This window comes from Suillus plorans (assembly GCF_016647745.1).
Source record: "Suillus plorans strain S12 chromosome Unknown HD556scaffold_71, whole genome shotgun sequence".
NCBI classification, from domain to species: domain Eukaryota; kingdom Fungi; phylum Basidiomycota; class Agaricomycetes; order Boletales; family Suillaceae; genus Suillus; species Suillus plorans.
The window spans coordinates 72015-86977 of NW_024537455.1; the positions used below are offsets into that span (position 1 = coordinate 72015).

The 14963-nt window shown below is 48.0% G+C and overlaps 8 protein-coding genes across 8 annotated transcripts; 3 read left to right on the forward strand and 5 right to left on the reverse strand.

Annotated features, from left to right (window-relative positions):
* Positions 1–374: 374 nt before the first annotated feature.
* On the forward strand, positions 375–1162 carry HD556DRAFT_913197 (uncharacterized protein). The gene has a single exon (XM_041312019.1). The coding sequence runs from the start codon at positions 540–542 to the stop codon at positions 1026–1028; it is 489 nt and encodes a 162-aa protein (XP_041155387.1). The 5' UTR covers positions 375–539; the 3' UTR covers positions 1029–1162.
* A 240-nt stretch (positions 1163–1402) lies between these two features.
* HD556DRAFT_1245758 (P-loop containing nucleoside triphosphate hydrolase protein) lies at positions 1403–2440 on the reverse strand (the record flags this gene model as incomplete). The annotated part of the gene is made up of 1 exon (XM_041298556.1): positions 1403–2440. The coding sequence occupies one exon, from the start codon at positions 2438–2440 to the stop codon at positions 1403–1405; it is 1038 nt and encodes a 345-aa protein (XP_041155388.1).
* A 270-nt stretch (positions 2441–2710) lies between these two features.
* Positions 2711–3061, reverse strand: HD556DRAFT_1245752 (uncharacterized protein; the record flags this gene model as incomplete). The annotated part of the gene is made up of 1 exon (XM_041298555.1): positions 2711–3061. A coding segment is annotated over one exon (351 nt), but the record flags the coding sequence as incomplete, so codon positions are not given.
* A 432-nt stretch (positions 3062–3493) lies between these two features.
* HD556DRAFT_1245603 (uncharacterized protein) lies at positions 3494–3823 on the reverse strand (the record flags this gene model as incomplete). The annotated part of the gene is made up of 1 exon (XM_041298544.1): positions 3494–3823. A coding segment is annotated over one exon (330 nt), but the record flags the coding sequence as incomplete, so codon positions are not given.
* A 1051-nt stretch (positions 3824–4874) lies between these two features.
* Positions 4875–6485, reverse strand: HD556DRAFT_1434138 (uncharacterized protein; the record flags this gene model as incomplete). Its single annotated transcript, XM_041305296.1, has 7 exons — positions 4875–4900; positions 4921–5044; positions 5183–5404; positions 5507–5555; positions 5800–5892; positions 5931–6233; positions 6466–6485. The coding sequence occupies 7 exons, from the start codon at positions 6483–6485 to the stop codon at positions 4875–4877; spliced, it is 837 nt and encodes a 278-aa protein (XP_041155391.1).
* Positions 6486–7473: 988 nt separating this feature from the next.
* HD556DRAFT_1405266 (RIO1-domain-containing protein) lies at positions 7474–9649 on the forward strand. The gene is made up of 5 exons (XM_041303965.1): positions 7474–7798; positions 7845–8245; positions 8302–8585; positions 8641–9436; positions 9486–9649. The coding sequence occupies exons 1-5, from the start codon at positions 7558–7560 to the stop codon at positions 9579–9581; spliced, it is 1818 nt and encodes a 605-aa protein (XP_041155392.1). The 5' UTR covers positions 7474–7557; the 3' UTR covers positions 9582–9649.
* On the reverse strand, positions 9650–12131 carry HD556DRAFT_1405269 (dihydroxy-acid/6-phosphogluconate dehydratase). Its single transcript, XM_041303966.1, has 11 exons — positions 11851–12131; positions 11724–11800; positions 11650–11664; positions 11346–11599; positions 11083–11285; positions 10838–11032; positions 10598–10787; positions 10365–10539; positions 10123–10316; positions 9974–10067; positions 9650–9920 (listed from the first exon to the last, which is right to left on the reverse strand). The coding sequence occupies exons 1-11, from the start codon at positions 11992–11994 to the stop codon at positions 9668–9670; spliced, it is 1794 nt and encodes a 597-aa protein (XP_041155393.1). The 5' UTR covers positions 11995–12131; the 3' UTR covers positions 9650–9667.
* A 2028-nt stretch (positions 12132–14159) lies between these two features.
* Positions 14160–14393, forward strand: HD556DRAFT_1195340 (uncharacterized protein; the record flags this gene model as incomplete). Its single annotated transcript, XM_041296266.1, has 2 exons — positions 14160–14250; positions 14317–14393. Coding segments are annotated over 2 exons (168 nt in total), but the record flags the coding sequence as incomplete, so codon positions are not given.
* Between the last annotated feature and the right edge of the window lie 570 nt (positions 14394–14963).

Consider the following 14963-nt stretch of genomic DNA (forward strand, 5'->3'; position numbering starts at 1 on the left):
GGTGGGACCTTGGCTATGATACTTCGTTTGATGATTTATTAGTGTAGGCCACTTGTTGTGATTGGGCCCTGCTTACAATTCGACGGCTCTCATGACTTCCATATAGTCCCCTCTGCTAACATTGATGATTGCGCTCCTGTTGATTGACTTGAACGCAAGGTAAGGGCATGCCCCTTTTCCATGGAGCCCTTGGTCGTATAATACTATCATGTCAAACGGCTCCCCTTCGCTCTCGCCACCATTCGATTAAGCTATTCTGGCTCCTTTTAGTTGCGCTTCTGGTCTGAAAAACTTTCTTCCAGCCGAGAATAGATTCTGTTGTGTGAGTTGCCCTTCATTTAGTTGCACGTCTACAAAGCCGTTTGAGCATATCGGCCACAATTTCCATACTTATCAGTCCATGACTTATGACGAAAAGGCCCTTGTAGATGCCATCTTGACGTGGTAGGTTTGTCGTCATTGCGTCGAGCTCCCCATGTGATATCTTGGCCATTCCAGTGTGCTGCATTCTTTGTGACATAGCCAGTCGAAGCCCGTCCATGATGTATTCTCTAGTACACTACAATATATCAGGATGGAAGCAGGAGCAAGGGCGGTTATTGTCCACACGCAATGCGGAGTACTGTGGACGACGACGTTCTCAGGTGGGACTTCGGTCCAATGAAAACGCTGGGGGACACAACAATAACTTGCCTTTGCGACTGGAGCAAGGCTCAGCAGTCGGACCGAAAACGAAAGCCCCCCCTTCTAGGCTGGGACTCGCCAGAAATGGAAAGAGTTTCGCGCAGGTGTTCCGCAGTGTGTTGGCTGACAACTGTTGCAGCGCTGCGTGCACCGCTGCTACCTACTGCAAGGAGAGTAGGATGCGGACAACATTAATGCGAACGATCATGCATAAACGATTTCCAATATCTGTACTTGGCTTCGTGTTGATACCTTTGGTCTCTGGACGGATAGACAACTCGTCGTGGCCAACAAGCGGAATGTCCCACTACGAGATATCCGTACGTACTACCAGTCATTCATAACGTCGTGTCTTGAGGTGCTCAGATATCACTTCTTTCTTAGTCGCTCGCGTCTTCTCCCTCAATAAGTATGTTTTTTGCATCTATTTGGATCGCTCGTTGACCACTTCGTGCTCTCTAACCTAGACAAGTGTCCACCTTGTTTTGCAAGCACAGCCAACTAACAAAGGTATATCACTCTTTCGTATCGTCTCCTACACCATGTCCGCGGTTACCACAAGAATGTCATTTCCCATTACGAGAGCCCATATGTCTGGCACTGGATTTGCAATATGCAAACAAATTGTATGCTTACTTGCTCTTCAATGCGACCGCGCATCGTGAACCTCGAAATTGTGTATACCTTAGGCAACCTCCGTGATAGTCAGCGTGTCTTTTCATGTGTGGTTGTCTTGAGCGACCACCCTCATTTGGCATGTCTGATTTCGCTGTGCAAAATATTTTTGCCGGGTGTCTCTCGCAACAATACTCAATCGCTTCAGCTCCTCTCGTGCGTCACCTTGTAAGTTGGAATTGAGTGTCTTAGACGAAAACCATCTGAGAATTGCTATGTTGCGCAATTTAGGTGCTCGTGACAACATCACATAAATGCTCTGAAGAGAACGCGCGGATGTCAAATCCACAATAACCCGTTCCAAAGAACTTCCTTGTGCCTTGAAATCTGTGAAAGCCCATCCAGGCACAATGGGAAGTTGCGTACGTCGAATGCTGATTGTTTTTTCCCCTGTGGCAAATCTAAAACTCGTCGTGACAGGCATGATAGGTACCACACCATGGTCTAAATCTGGCACATGCAAAGCACTTTCTGGGATATCTACTAATGCACATGCCGCATACCGCTGCCCGTTGTCAACTTCATACGTAATAGACTTCAATGTCCCCTTGCTGCCATTTACAATCTTACAGCTGGTCGCAGCATTCTCTGTTATCATCACGGGCATCCCTGGAATCAACGGCAATTCGCCAAGCGCATCATTGGTGTATGAGCTCTGTATTTTCCACATCCGTCTTTGTTGCTGAGGTGTGACGCTTACTCCAGATATCTTATCTCTCGCACAATATACCTCATATTGTTGATCTGAATGCTGGGCGAATGAGCGAGCTTTGGCCTCGTTGATTGCGTCTCTTAAGACCTTTTTCGTCACGACGACAGGTGCGTCGTTGAATGCATCAAATTCTTCGGGAGCAGATCTCTTCAATTCGCTAAGCAACCGTGTCTTCAGTATATCATAATCACTAGCTTGCGCTGTGTTCGACGCCAGCTTGCATGCCTTGCCGATACGTATCCTGTTCAGCATGTCTACAAATGGTGCGTCATCCTTAGCTCTCCAATTTTGTTTCAATTCGACGACCGTGTCTACTTGTCGCCACAAAAATGCACCATGCAATGCACCTTGTCCTTTAATCGACTGCATTGTGGCTGGCGCAAGAGACTTAACCAATTTATAACTATACAGTGCATTAGATTTTGGGGGTCGCAATTGCCCAAAGTCGCCAGCGAAGATGACATTGACACCACCAAATGGTTTCTCTCGTGCGGATTCATCCCATGACTTAGCCTCACATATGCGTTGGGATACTTGGCTTAACAATTCGGCCGCCATCAAAGAAGCTTCATCAAGAATAAGATATTCCACTGTTCGCCAAATAGCTTCTAGATCATGTTGCTTGATTGGTGCTTGACGCTTGGGCAAGAAGGTTAATGCATGTATTGTGTAACCATCAATGAGCACTGCCGCACTGCCCGTCGGTGCGCTCAATGTCAACCTCTCTGGTGCACCACATCTACGGAACATCTCTACAATCGCACGTATTACATGACTTTTACCTGATCCCCCAATGCCAGTAATAAACATGAGAAGTTGGTCTACCTCATCCCGAATGAAATGCTCGCTGACTATTCTTAGACTTCTTTCTTGTTCCTCGTTGTCCGTCAAGCCAAATTCCTCAATGATCTCCTGTAATATATTTTCCTTTTGTTTCACTGAGAGTTCTGGCTTATGGTATACTGATGTAATCTCAGCTTCATCCTCCATTTGTGCAAATCTCATGGCAGGCTCTGATTCCTGATGCGCCAAGCGAGCGCGTTTGACTTCAGCATCGGAACTACCAACGTCGACTGGTCTTTTGCGCTTTCTTGCTTCTTTCATGAGCGTGGCGAACTCAGGCAACCTTCCTTGTTTGTTGTTACTCACAAGGTAAGTGTCTGCATCTTTAGAGGTCGCTTTTGCTGATTGAGACTCTCCGGCTGTCGCAAATAATCCACCATCCATCGCTGCTCTCAAACAGTGTTGGACATCGCGCACATTTGGATCTGTCACACTCGGTATCATTTCATCTTCATGGACACTGGTCTCTTCTTCATCTAACGTTGTGTCGGCAAACAATGCCTCATCAAATGCATCCATGTCCACTTGCGTCACATCATCCTGATGAGTGCCATACTCGTGTGGTCTGCCATGTTGGCCTCGTGCTACCGCAGCGTGGGCGTCTCGAGCATCCTTGCATTCATTCTCAACGTTCATATTCTGGATGATCACGGACAGATTTGGCGGAAAAGTTTCTTTCTCAAATGCGGTTGCCCAATTATCATTGTCTCCCTTCAGGCCCTTCAGATTTCGCCATGGTTTGAACAACATCATCATTGCTCGACCATGCAATTCGTATTCTTCATCGGATTGATCTGGGCGCGGTATTGAATCTCCCAACAACACAGGAACAACAAGCTTGCTACGAAGACGGAGGATATGTGTACTGACTTGCGTGTGACCAGGTTCAAACTTGGCTCTAGGGAGCATCTTCCGCCCCTTCTTTTTCGAACCGACATCACCAACGTCGCCAACCGAATCATCATCAATTACATTGTCATTAGGAACACCCATTTCTCCTTTCTCCTTCACAGTGCTCTCTATAAACTCCCACAAACACAAGGGGTCAAAATGGATGTCTGACGGTCTCAAAGAATAATCTTGCAAATCACTCGAGATTTCGAGTTTGCCTGCAGATATACTCACCGTGACTTGGTCGTCAAACTCTGTCTGGCCTGATTCGTCTTCTGCGGAAGATTCGCCTCCTTCCTCAATTAGTAAGGTTTGATCTTCCAATTTTTGCATCGCATTGACAAATTCAAACCACTTGAAGACATGGAACGTATGACTGGCATAGTAATCACCACCACCCACTAAATAACTCATGACTTGCTGGTGCGACATTTCTTGCTTGCCCATAATTGCATTGACGGTTTTGGTAATTAGATTTCGCTCGCCTTTATCGACTGCCATGCTGGGTTGTGCTTCTGCATTTGCTTCGTACATCTTCGTAGCGTAATCCAATGCCTGCAAGCCAATATGCAATGGCAAGTCACTCTTTGTAACGTACTCAGTGGTATAGAACACAGTAGCTTTCGCAGCCTCCCCAGATCCAATGAATTGAGTGTCTGTGTTGCATTGCATCAAAAACAATATCAAATCAGTAAAATTATTGACACGTCCTCTCCAACGCCTCAATTCAATGGAGCCGGTCTCCGGATCGATTGTCGTCACATCTTGTGTTGATCCATCCAGACGCATTCGGCAGGTCGTATCATCTCTTTGCTCTCCATTTTTCAAATGCTTGAAACACGTATTATTATGGATGTGCCAATTGCATTCGACAGCTAAGCGACTCAAAAACTCCGTGAATTCATGCTTAAAGGAAACTTCATCCATCTCTGCTGCTTGCGGTGGTGTTTCGAGTCGCGGATCCATCTCCTGCGCATCACGCAGAGGCTTCTGAGCTTGTTCTGCGGACATTTCTGGCACCGGACCCGTGTCATAAGGTAACTCACAACTTATAATACTCTCCAACCACTCAAACATTTTGCCTGAAAACCCATTCTCAGTTGCCATGCGATCACGCAAACCCTGGGGACTGGGATTTCCTTTCACCCAGATGAGAAAATGACAATGGAGAGTACCCCTTCCTTGTGCTTCAACCATGCCATAATATGCCTTACAATGTCCAAAAACACCAGGTCCATGCTTATACCGCAGTATGATATCGACAAAAGCTTGAATTTGCAAATCAAATGCTATCGCCGCTACGTCCGGGCGACTCGCCACTAATTTGGCCCTCAAAAAAGATGTCATCGAAGACCATTCCTCAAGGTCCATTCCTACAATGATGGGGATCAAGCTACTGGTGAGATCATGTGGATTAACCGTCACAAACAAAGCTGGTGTACTAAATTTTTTCATCAGCGAGCGTATTTCATTTCGACGGCACAACTTGTATCCTGCGCTACCCTTCAATGACCTTGCTGACGAATGCAAGCGCCGCAAAAGTTTCGCAGCTTTCTTTTCCTGAGTCGTAGAAGGTTTTGCATTTGTGGAACGTGTCCACTTCTCGGCCAAACTTGTAAGAGAGGGTCCTACGTCTTTCAGGTCTTGTGCCAAATTGTGTTGCAACGACGCGCTGATTCGGAATGTGGTGTTTGTGCTAACCTCTCTTTTTTGAATCATGTTCCAGCAAACAAACGCAAAGTTGGGATCTCTGATGAAAGGTGAATTGTCCTGACGCAACAAATTTTTGACTTGGGCTTCCATTGTGATATGTTGCTGAGGTGTTCGACCGCAATGATTAAACCCACCGATATCCCAAGGATCCAAATGTGGAAATAAGAATGACATCAAGCCTGGATCGCTGTCGGAGACAAAGCTCGAGCCTGCCTTCGACAATATAAATTTGTTGCGATCCAGCACATGTGCCAAAGCATGCAATTTCATTTTTTCGCGACTTGTTGCCGAATGATCCCCTTTGGTAAAACCAACCGCCTCCATAGTAATATCGCTCGAATCTACATCGTCGGTGATGCCAACATCCCGAGATTCTAAAGGACTGAATTGATCGAGCTCTTCATCTCTGGACAAATGGCATATTTGCAATGCCTGTGGAATACTTGTATCTACGTCACCCTCATCTTCTTGAAAAAGGCTATCCATATTTGCCTGGCTATACGAAACGCCAGACTGCTGATACCAGGGATTATTGGAAATCAGAAACTCAATTAATGTTTTCACTATGGATTTCGTGATCAGAATCGGTCGCATCTGTTTCACTGTTTGACGTGAAGGTTTCTCTTGATGCCCAGCAAAAATAACACACATGGCATCACGCAATTCATCCTGAGTAGGCGGCAGCAAATTGCGGAGTTCAGCAGAGTCCTGCGGCCTGATCGCAACATTACCTTGGTTATACCGCTGAGAACTCTCTTCAGGACCCCAATGCCCAGATGGCTTATAGGCATAAAAATGGATGATTTGCGATGCACGCGCACGGGAAACAAGCATCACATCATACGCAGACGCCTTCGCGAACGCATCTCCAACACTAGAAGGCAATCTCTCATGTCCATAATAGTGGAAATTAGCAAGCGAGTTCACCGGTTGACGTGGGCGTTTACCCATCAAAACGGCGTGACATTGACGACAAATCCACAGATCTGCGAGCGACCAGCAATTGGACAAGCCTTTCGGATACAAAATAGCTCTGCCGTACAGCTCAAAATCATAACTTTGCGGCAATGTATGCTCAGGCAAGCAATCATTACGCAACAGATGAAATGGCACCTTAAACGAGCTGACCATTTTCAGCTGCTTAACACAAACGTTGTGAGCACAGACAGCGCAAGCTCCACGTCGCTGGGCTTCCTGACTCATCTCGCGTTGCCATTCCTTGATGATGTCTGTTTTTTCGCTAAATCCGCACACAGTGGGAAACTCAGGATCATCGTCAGGGCATTCATCAGTCGATTCATCAGCGGTGTGCGCGTCACCAATGGCTTGCTCGACTGAGGGATGCTTGTGCTGATGGCGCGTCGCACGTTGGACTGCAGTGCGCCGTGCAAAGTGATCGTATGCGAAAGGAACAGGCAGAACAAGATGAGAGGTATCGCGCCTCGCAACACGCAAATGCTGGAATACAATTAAATAAGGTGCACACCGATCAGTACAATCATGCACGCGTAATAGATCACGGATGTAATCCTTACGATCGACTGAGATAACCCGGATCGAGTGTGCGTGAGCAATTTCAGCATACTGCGCACGAGTGAAGACAGAGAAATGCTCGATAATATGACATAAACTAGGGGCAGAGACTGGCAACAAATCTCCAGCCGGGAATTGACGGCCTACAGGCAAACGATCCCGAGAAATCCCGTAATACCCGAAATACTTGCGTAAGACGCACGACGACACAACTGTATGTCCCTCACCGGACAGCTCTTGATCAGATGCAACCAACGCAACAGGACGAGCAAATGAATCAGGACAGGGAAACGACGATGAAGAAGCGGTAGCCATGATATCGTAAGGTGCAGAGAGCGAAAGAAAAACAGGAGGCAAAGAAACGGCGAAACAACCAAACATCAATAAACATGTTAAAAGGTCCGGGATGATCGGTTCTTCACATCTCTCGGACGCAGACCAGAACCCTTTACAGGGTCCTGGAACTTTATTGAAGTAGTGAATTATCGATTGCTTCAAACCACGGCATGTCTGCTTCGAACCAGTCCGCCATCGTGGAGGGGCAGTTTGACGATGCTCCTTCTGAGACCGCCGTCCTAGCCGTGGACGACCAGCGAGATCCACGCATAGGCGGATACTTCATTGACGACGAACACCATCTCCTATGGTCTGACGAAAGTTCGGAAGATAATGACGGAGATGAGCCAAACGAAGATGACTTTGAAGATGTCAGAGCAGATGATGAAGATTGGGAGGTCGCAGAGCGGGGTGAGTTGTATTCACCCATACGACCACCAATGTTTGATCATCCTAGATTTTACCAAACAATATAACCGGCTTCGGCAGCATGTCGCTGTACGCACTGGCAACGCACAGGGAATCGCATCTTCCATTAATCACGCAGCTGTCGTTGCACCTCTTCCTGCGGTAAATAAGCCACGCAGTGCGGTTCCTACACATGCAAAAGACAAAATTGTCGATCAACTGGCTGTTCTCTCCAAGTACTCGTCTCGCATTGCTAAAATTGATCAACCGTACGTCATGGGGGCTAGTGTGAATAGAAAAGGTCCTAGTTCATATGCGAACGCGAAGGACAAGTCAGATCGTGCCACATCTGAGCAAGTACTTGACCCCCGCACTCGGATAATCCTTTTCAAGATGATCGGACGAGAACTCATCCAGGAGGTAAATGGATGTGTCAGTACAGGAAAGGAGGTGAGCTCATCTGGGCTCATCTTTACATGTTTGCCTACAAGCTTGAGAATGTTTAGGCGAATGTATATCATGCTCTCACCCCCACCTCCACGCATATTGCCCTCAAAATATACAAGACATCAATCCTTGTGTTCAAGGATCGCGATCGTTATGTGACAGGCGAGTACCGCTTCAGACGTGGCTATAGTAGACGCAATCCACGCAAGATGGTGCGTCTGTGGGCAGAGAAGGAAATGCGCAATCTCAAAAGACTTGTATCTGCCGGGATACCGTGCCCCGAACCCATCGAGGTTCGGGAAAATATCCTGGTAATGGGTTTTCTTGGTGATGAGGAGGGCTGGTAATATTTTCACGCTGAAGTCTCTTTCATCGCTCATCCGTCGTTTGGACGCCAGGGCATCCCCTCGCTTAAAGGACGCCGATATCCCCTCCGAATTATACCCAGCATTGTATGAAGAACTCATTCTCAATGTTCGGAAGATGTATCACATTTGCAAACTTGTTCACGCCGATCTTTCCGAATACAACATTCTCTTTCACGGTGGACATCTTTGCATTATCGACGTCTCGCAATCCGTAGAACACGATCACCCTAGCGCGTTCGACTTCCTGAGGAGTGATATCAAGAACATCGAGGACTTTTTCGAGAGGTTTGGAGTAAAGTGCCTGGGTTTGAGGCGATGCTTTGATTTCATCACGAGAGTGCACGTAGTCGAGGAGGGGCAGGACGAGGGATCTGCTTTGAAACACTGGCTGACAGAAGTCGATGAAGAACAACAAAGCCCTTCATCTATGGATGGAAGCAATAACAATATCACTTCCTCATCGAACACATCAGCTACTCATGAAGACAATATTTTCCGTCAATCATACATCCCCCGTACGCTGAACGAGGTATACGACGCTGAACGGGACGTGGAGCTTTTGACGAAGGGTGACGGGAAAACTCTGATCTACGCAGAAACTATAGGTTTGACGCATCCTACCTCTGGTGTGAGTCCGGAAGGTGAAATCAGGCCACATGTACGCTTCAAGGGCGAGGAGGATGTGGACCTCGTTGACGAAGATTACACGAGCGACAGCGATGAAGAAGGGAGTGAAGAGCCTGAGGTAGCTGAAGGGGGTGAGAAGAATGGTTTCGACCCTCGTAAACCTAGGGGCCACAGGCACGAAGATCGGGAGGCCAAGAAGGCAAGCATTTCGCTCTATCAGAAATTAAACATTGCTGATTTTCACTCAGGAACGCAAGAAAGCCGTCAAAACCGAAGCACGTGAGAAACGGAAAACTAAAATGCCCAAGGCAGAGAAGAAGCGCAAAACAAAAAGCTCACGATGACACTAAAGGCCCCTTGGATATATCCTTTCATCTTCGATAGATTTATTTTATTTTCATTGAATGCTAGGTATAGAATATAACTGTTCTTAACCATCCGTGATGCACCCGTGGCTAGCGTCTTCGACCATTTTAACATACTTGTGGAGTGTTCCTTGGGTAACCTTGATTGGTGGGGCAACCCAGGCTTTCCGGCGGCGTTCCATCTCCTCAGAGGAAATATGCAATTCCATGGTGTTTGCCACAGCGTCGACAGAAATGGTGTCACCATCCTCCACAAGCGCAATAGGTCCACCGACCTGTGCCTCAGGGACGACGTGACCTATGCAAAATCCATGAGATCTAATAGATATCCCATCAGTATACAAATCATCGTGAATGGAAATAGTACAAACCCTCCGCTAAATCGCCCGTCTGTGAGGCACGCGACGTCCTGACCTAGACCAGCACCCATAATCAAGCTGGTGGGTTTCAGCATCTCACGCATACCTGCATAGTCCGAGTATCAATATTACCGCTCGGGTCAATCATACTATTCACTCACCAGGGCCACCCTTAGGGCCGAGGTAGCGCATGACGACGACTGTTTTCTCGCCCTTTTTGATTGAGCCAGACTCAACGGCGGAGACAAAGGCCTCTTCTGAGTCGAAGGTGCGAGCTTTTCCGGTAAACCCAAGACCTTCCTTACCGGTAATCTTGGCAACAGCACCTCCAGGGGCCAAATTACCACGCAAAATTCTAGGGTCATTTGAGAAAAGGAGCTATTGAGAGACGGTAATGACGAACCTGATGTGTCCAGTAGCTTTAATGGGCTTATCGAGGGGGCGGATTACGTCCTGACTAGCAGAGAGTTCCCCGTGTTTATGTACCCAACGCTCTAGGTTCTCGCCTAGAGTAGCGCCAGTGACCGTCATGTTGTTGCCGTCAATGAAATTATTTTTCATCAAGAAATAAAGTATCTCTGTAGTTGAAAAAAAAATTGTGAACGAGAAAATCATCATGGTAGTTGAATCACTGACTGGGTATGCCCCCGATTTTGTAGATGTCCTCCATGACATACTTGCCGCTTGGTTTGATGTCGGCGAGGAAGGGTGTTGACTCAGACACTCGTGCGAAATCATCAATGGTAAGCTTGATGCCTACGGCGTGTGCCATAGCAATAAGGTGCAGGACGGCATTCGTCGAACCTCCTAGGATCATGATGAGAACCTGAAACTCAGTATGAGTGGCTGTAGAAATTGAAAAAAAGCATGGCAGACCATAGCATTCTCGAATGCCGAGCGCGTCATGATGTCGCGGGGAAGAATGTTTTTCTCGATGAGATTTCGCATGGCGGGACCAATAGTCTTGCATTCATCGTGTTTTTCTTGAGATTCGGCTGGATACGACGAAGAACCAGGAAGAGTCATTCCAAGGGCCTCAGCTGCACTGGCCATAGTGTTCGCCGTGTACATCTGCCAATATGTGAATAAACTATCGCTGGATTGGGTACAGTAGTACTAACGCCTCCACAAGCACCTGGGCCGGGGCATGAATGTCGCACTGTCTCATACCTGACGGCTTCTGCTTCTGACGTTTTGCCATTTTGTAGGTATTTTCCGTACGCCTCGAATGCAGAAACAAGATCTAGCTGAGGTTGACCCGCACATGAACCCGCGCGAATTGTGCCTCCATATACCATGAGACCCGGACGGTTGATTCGTCCGACTATACGAGTATGGTAACATGTCAGTGCGCGTGGTGGATCTAAACAAGTACCTCACTCACGAGCCATCAGCACACCCGGCATATTCTTGTCACATCCCGGTACCACAACCATTCCATCCAACCAGTGTCCGCCAGCGGCTGTCTCTACTTGATCTGCAATAAGGTCGCGCGACTGCAGAGAGTATGACATTCCCGCAGTGCCCATGCTAATCCCATCGCTAACACCAACTGTGCCGAACTGGTAGCCAATTAGGCCAGACTCGACCAAGGAACCCTTGATTTCCTGCCCCAAGCCGAGCAAGTGTCGGTTGCATCTGAAAGCACCTCAGGCAAAGATACAGTTATTGCATACGTTCTTCCTTACGGGTTGCCCTCATACCTTGACCAATCATAGTCAATGGAATGGCCGCGGAAGAATTTGATTGGCTCAACACTCACCATACACTAGCGACACCAACCATGGCCTTTTGAAAGTCCTCCTGATCTTTGATACCTTCAGTAGCGTACAGCATGGCCTACGGATATAAGTTTCTCCAACATTCCTCGCTCGGCTCAAATGACTCACTTGGCTTGCACCTTGGTCTTTAGGTTGCGTGACAGTCCTGCTATAGCGGTTCATGATGGGCTTGTCCTCGCATCTTGCAGGAGACGACCACAGTGATCTTGTTTGCCTCGCAAGGCCCCTGCTAACCGAGAGTCTCGAATGCATCGTTCCGATCTGCTCGACAACTCGACTCGGACAAAGTCGAAACAAAAAAATATATCGACCCCCCGATTTGGCAGCTTACGGAGATGGACTGTGCCGTAACTATGTTAACATGCCGCACTTTTCAGCAGCAAGAGCGATGATTCCAATCGAGACGTGCATGCAGTACTGCTATGTCTCGGATGTTTTTTTTTACTAGGTCCTGAGCCATAAGTTCCATGGAGAAACCAAGCATGCGCTTGTCATAATTTTTTTTTCGACCGTCTCCACGGAGTATTTGAATTCTGAGTTGGTGAGTCCGAGTCAGCGCAATTCGCGTGAACTGATCATGATTATACGGTTCACGACCGTGTAATTTTGTGTGAGTGCAAGTAGTGCATAGGACCACCTGGAAGACATAGTACTAATCGTGATATTAGACTTTGTGGCCTACCGGTAAGCAGGTCCGTTTTGTACAAATATGGAAAGGCTCATCCTCCTCGCCGATCATGTTTCACTTTTGTCATCCCCTCGATACTGAAAAATCATAGAGTTAGGGTCAATTGTAAGCTCCCGACAATAATGGTCAGTCAAACTTGTATGTTTGACTCCGGAGTTGGACGCGGCGTACGGGCCCATTGATTGATTGAAGATTCCTTGGCGGTGTGTTGGCGATCTGACACCTTCTGACACCAAAGTATATCACGAGTATCCAAAGGGGGGGAGAACAAAATTTTCCATGAATTTAGACTCTGGTACGGGGTTTTTTGGAGTATCTCCATTATCTGGATGTGGATCCAGTTGTTCCGCCATTCCGCCTCAAAAAATCTGAGCCATGCCATAGCGGATGTAAACTTATTCCAACGGATTTTTTTTTCGTTTCTGTGCTCGTCTTCCCTTCGCGTGCTCGACGCTTTCGCCATCAGAGCATATCTCGCTAATGGCTCTCAGTAACATCCTCATTTCTCAACAATCCGAGCGCTGCTGAAAGAAGCAACCCCTGCAATACCATTGCACCAACGCTTCCCTCGCAAGTTCACATTCTGCTTAGATTGCGAGGAGAGAGGTATGGATGACAGAGATGACGATAAGTTATCAAGTTCGCTCCCACAAACATTACACGCACACATAATACGTCCCAACGATCCATATGTGCTTGCCGATGAGGCGTCCTGGAGTGCCCAAGACAGACAACCTGTCCAGCGACAGGCTTCCCGCTTCATTTCCCAGTCTATATCATCGCTGACTCCTGCGACCTTTCCAAACAGCCATGGTTCACGAGGGGAGTCATCACACGATAGCTTAGTACCACCAGATGTAGAAGAGAATGGATATGCTTCCCAACGCGTTCAAAACACCTTGGCTGGCCGGAGGGGAGCTTTGGCCACTGGCTTCGCGCACCCTTATAGGGCATTTTCAGCTCAGAGTAATCGAATTCCAGGCAGCGAGACACCCTTCTACCTTCATCCTCCCTATGCGTACCCCCCTCTCCCTCCAAGTCAAAATCATGCGTCATCGAGCACATTTCAAAGCAGGGCAGGTCTCTCGTTGTCGTCCCACACGGTTGGAAGGCCCGGAGGTAGCAGTCGCACGCCAGAAGAGAATCTAAAAGGAGACGACAGCGACGACAGTGAGCAGACACGCGAGGTCACGTCCCTCGATCATGTACAAGAGATCTATTTGGGCAGGTATTTGACTTCACAGCCAAGACCAGTGCCCATTCCGTCCTTCTTTCCAAGGGACGTGACTAGCAGTCGTGAAAACAGCCCCTACCTGTACAGTGGACCTCACTGTGAGTCCTTGATGATGTTTGAAAAAAATACTGTAAATTCTGATTTTTCCTTGAAGCATATGATGATTCTAGTCACCTACAACCGCCTTCGCATCACCTTGAGTCAACTATCATCCGACATCAATCACTTCCTTCTCAACGATGGGAGGAACGCAGTCGCTCTGGGTCCTCTAGCAATCGATATGCACCAGGAACGTCGTTGGATGATCGCCCGATTCAGAGGGCGTCCTCGTATTCTCTCCCTCCAATTAGAACTTTCATGCGGCCACTCAGGGAAGAGTACTCTGACAGAGGACCACAATCATTCTCACACGGTCTGCTTGATCAAACACGGGAAATTTTGCCTCCAGAAGCATCAGTGGAGGACACAGAGTCCGGTAACGAGAGGCCGACGTATAGGCGAGGCAAGAGAAAGCGATCAGACAGTCAGGATGAAAGGAAGACCAAAGTTGTGCGCAAAATCTACGTTGCGTGTGATTTTTGCCGAGGTGAGTGAATACCTTTGCGGGGATTGCTCAAGAACTTCACCTCCGATTGGCCCCCTAACTTTACAGGGCGGAAACTTCGATGTGATGGGACCAAACCTTCCTGCGCTAATTGTTCCACCCGAACCTTGAAATGTGTATATAAGGACCATCCCAGACGTCGTGGCCCTGGAAAGGCACCGAAAGGCTCGCGGACCAAGAAATCAGAAGGGAAAGGTCGAAAGGGGAGGAAAAGTTTTCAAGCGGCCACAAGTGAAGTTGATAAGAAAGGATCAGAACAGCCTTCAGCTGCAGCACTCCCAGATCGGCATGTATTTGAGCCACCGATGATGTTACCGAATCACGGTCACCCTCAGTTGCCTGGGCTAGAGGCCGTTTATGCGCCACTGCCCTACACTGATCGTCCAAGTGCTTCGAACATGCATGGCGAAGAATCGGAACTAATCCCACACTATCACTTTACGAGCGGTGTGATCGATCAAGGACCAGTGGAGAGCCTGCGGCCACTCTGGGGACGAGAGGAAGAAGACAGACGGTCAGCGGAGTCAGGATATCCATTACCTCCTGGGTCGCGGAAGGGTGGTGATACAGACGATGAGGAGACGAATTAAAAGCCAGGCGAGCGACCGACGCAGGCGGAGAGTCTAGAGGATCGGCACCCACAACTGTCCACGGCGTTATGTCCCGGCGGCGCACTGCTTATTACGTATTCTAGA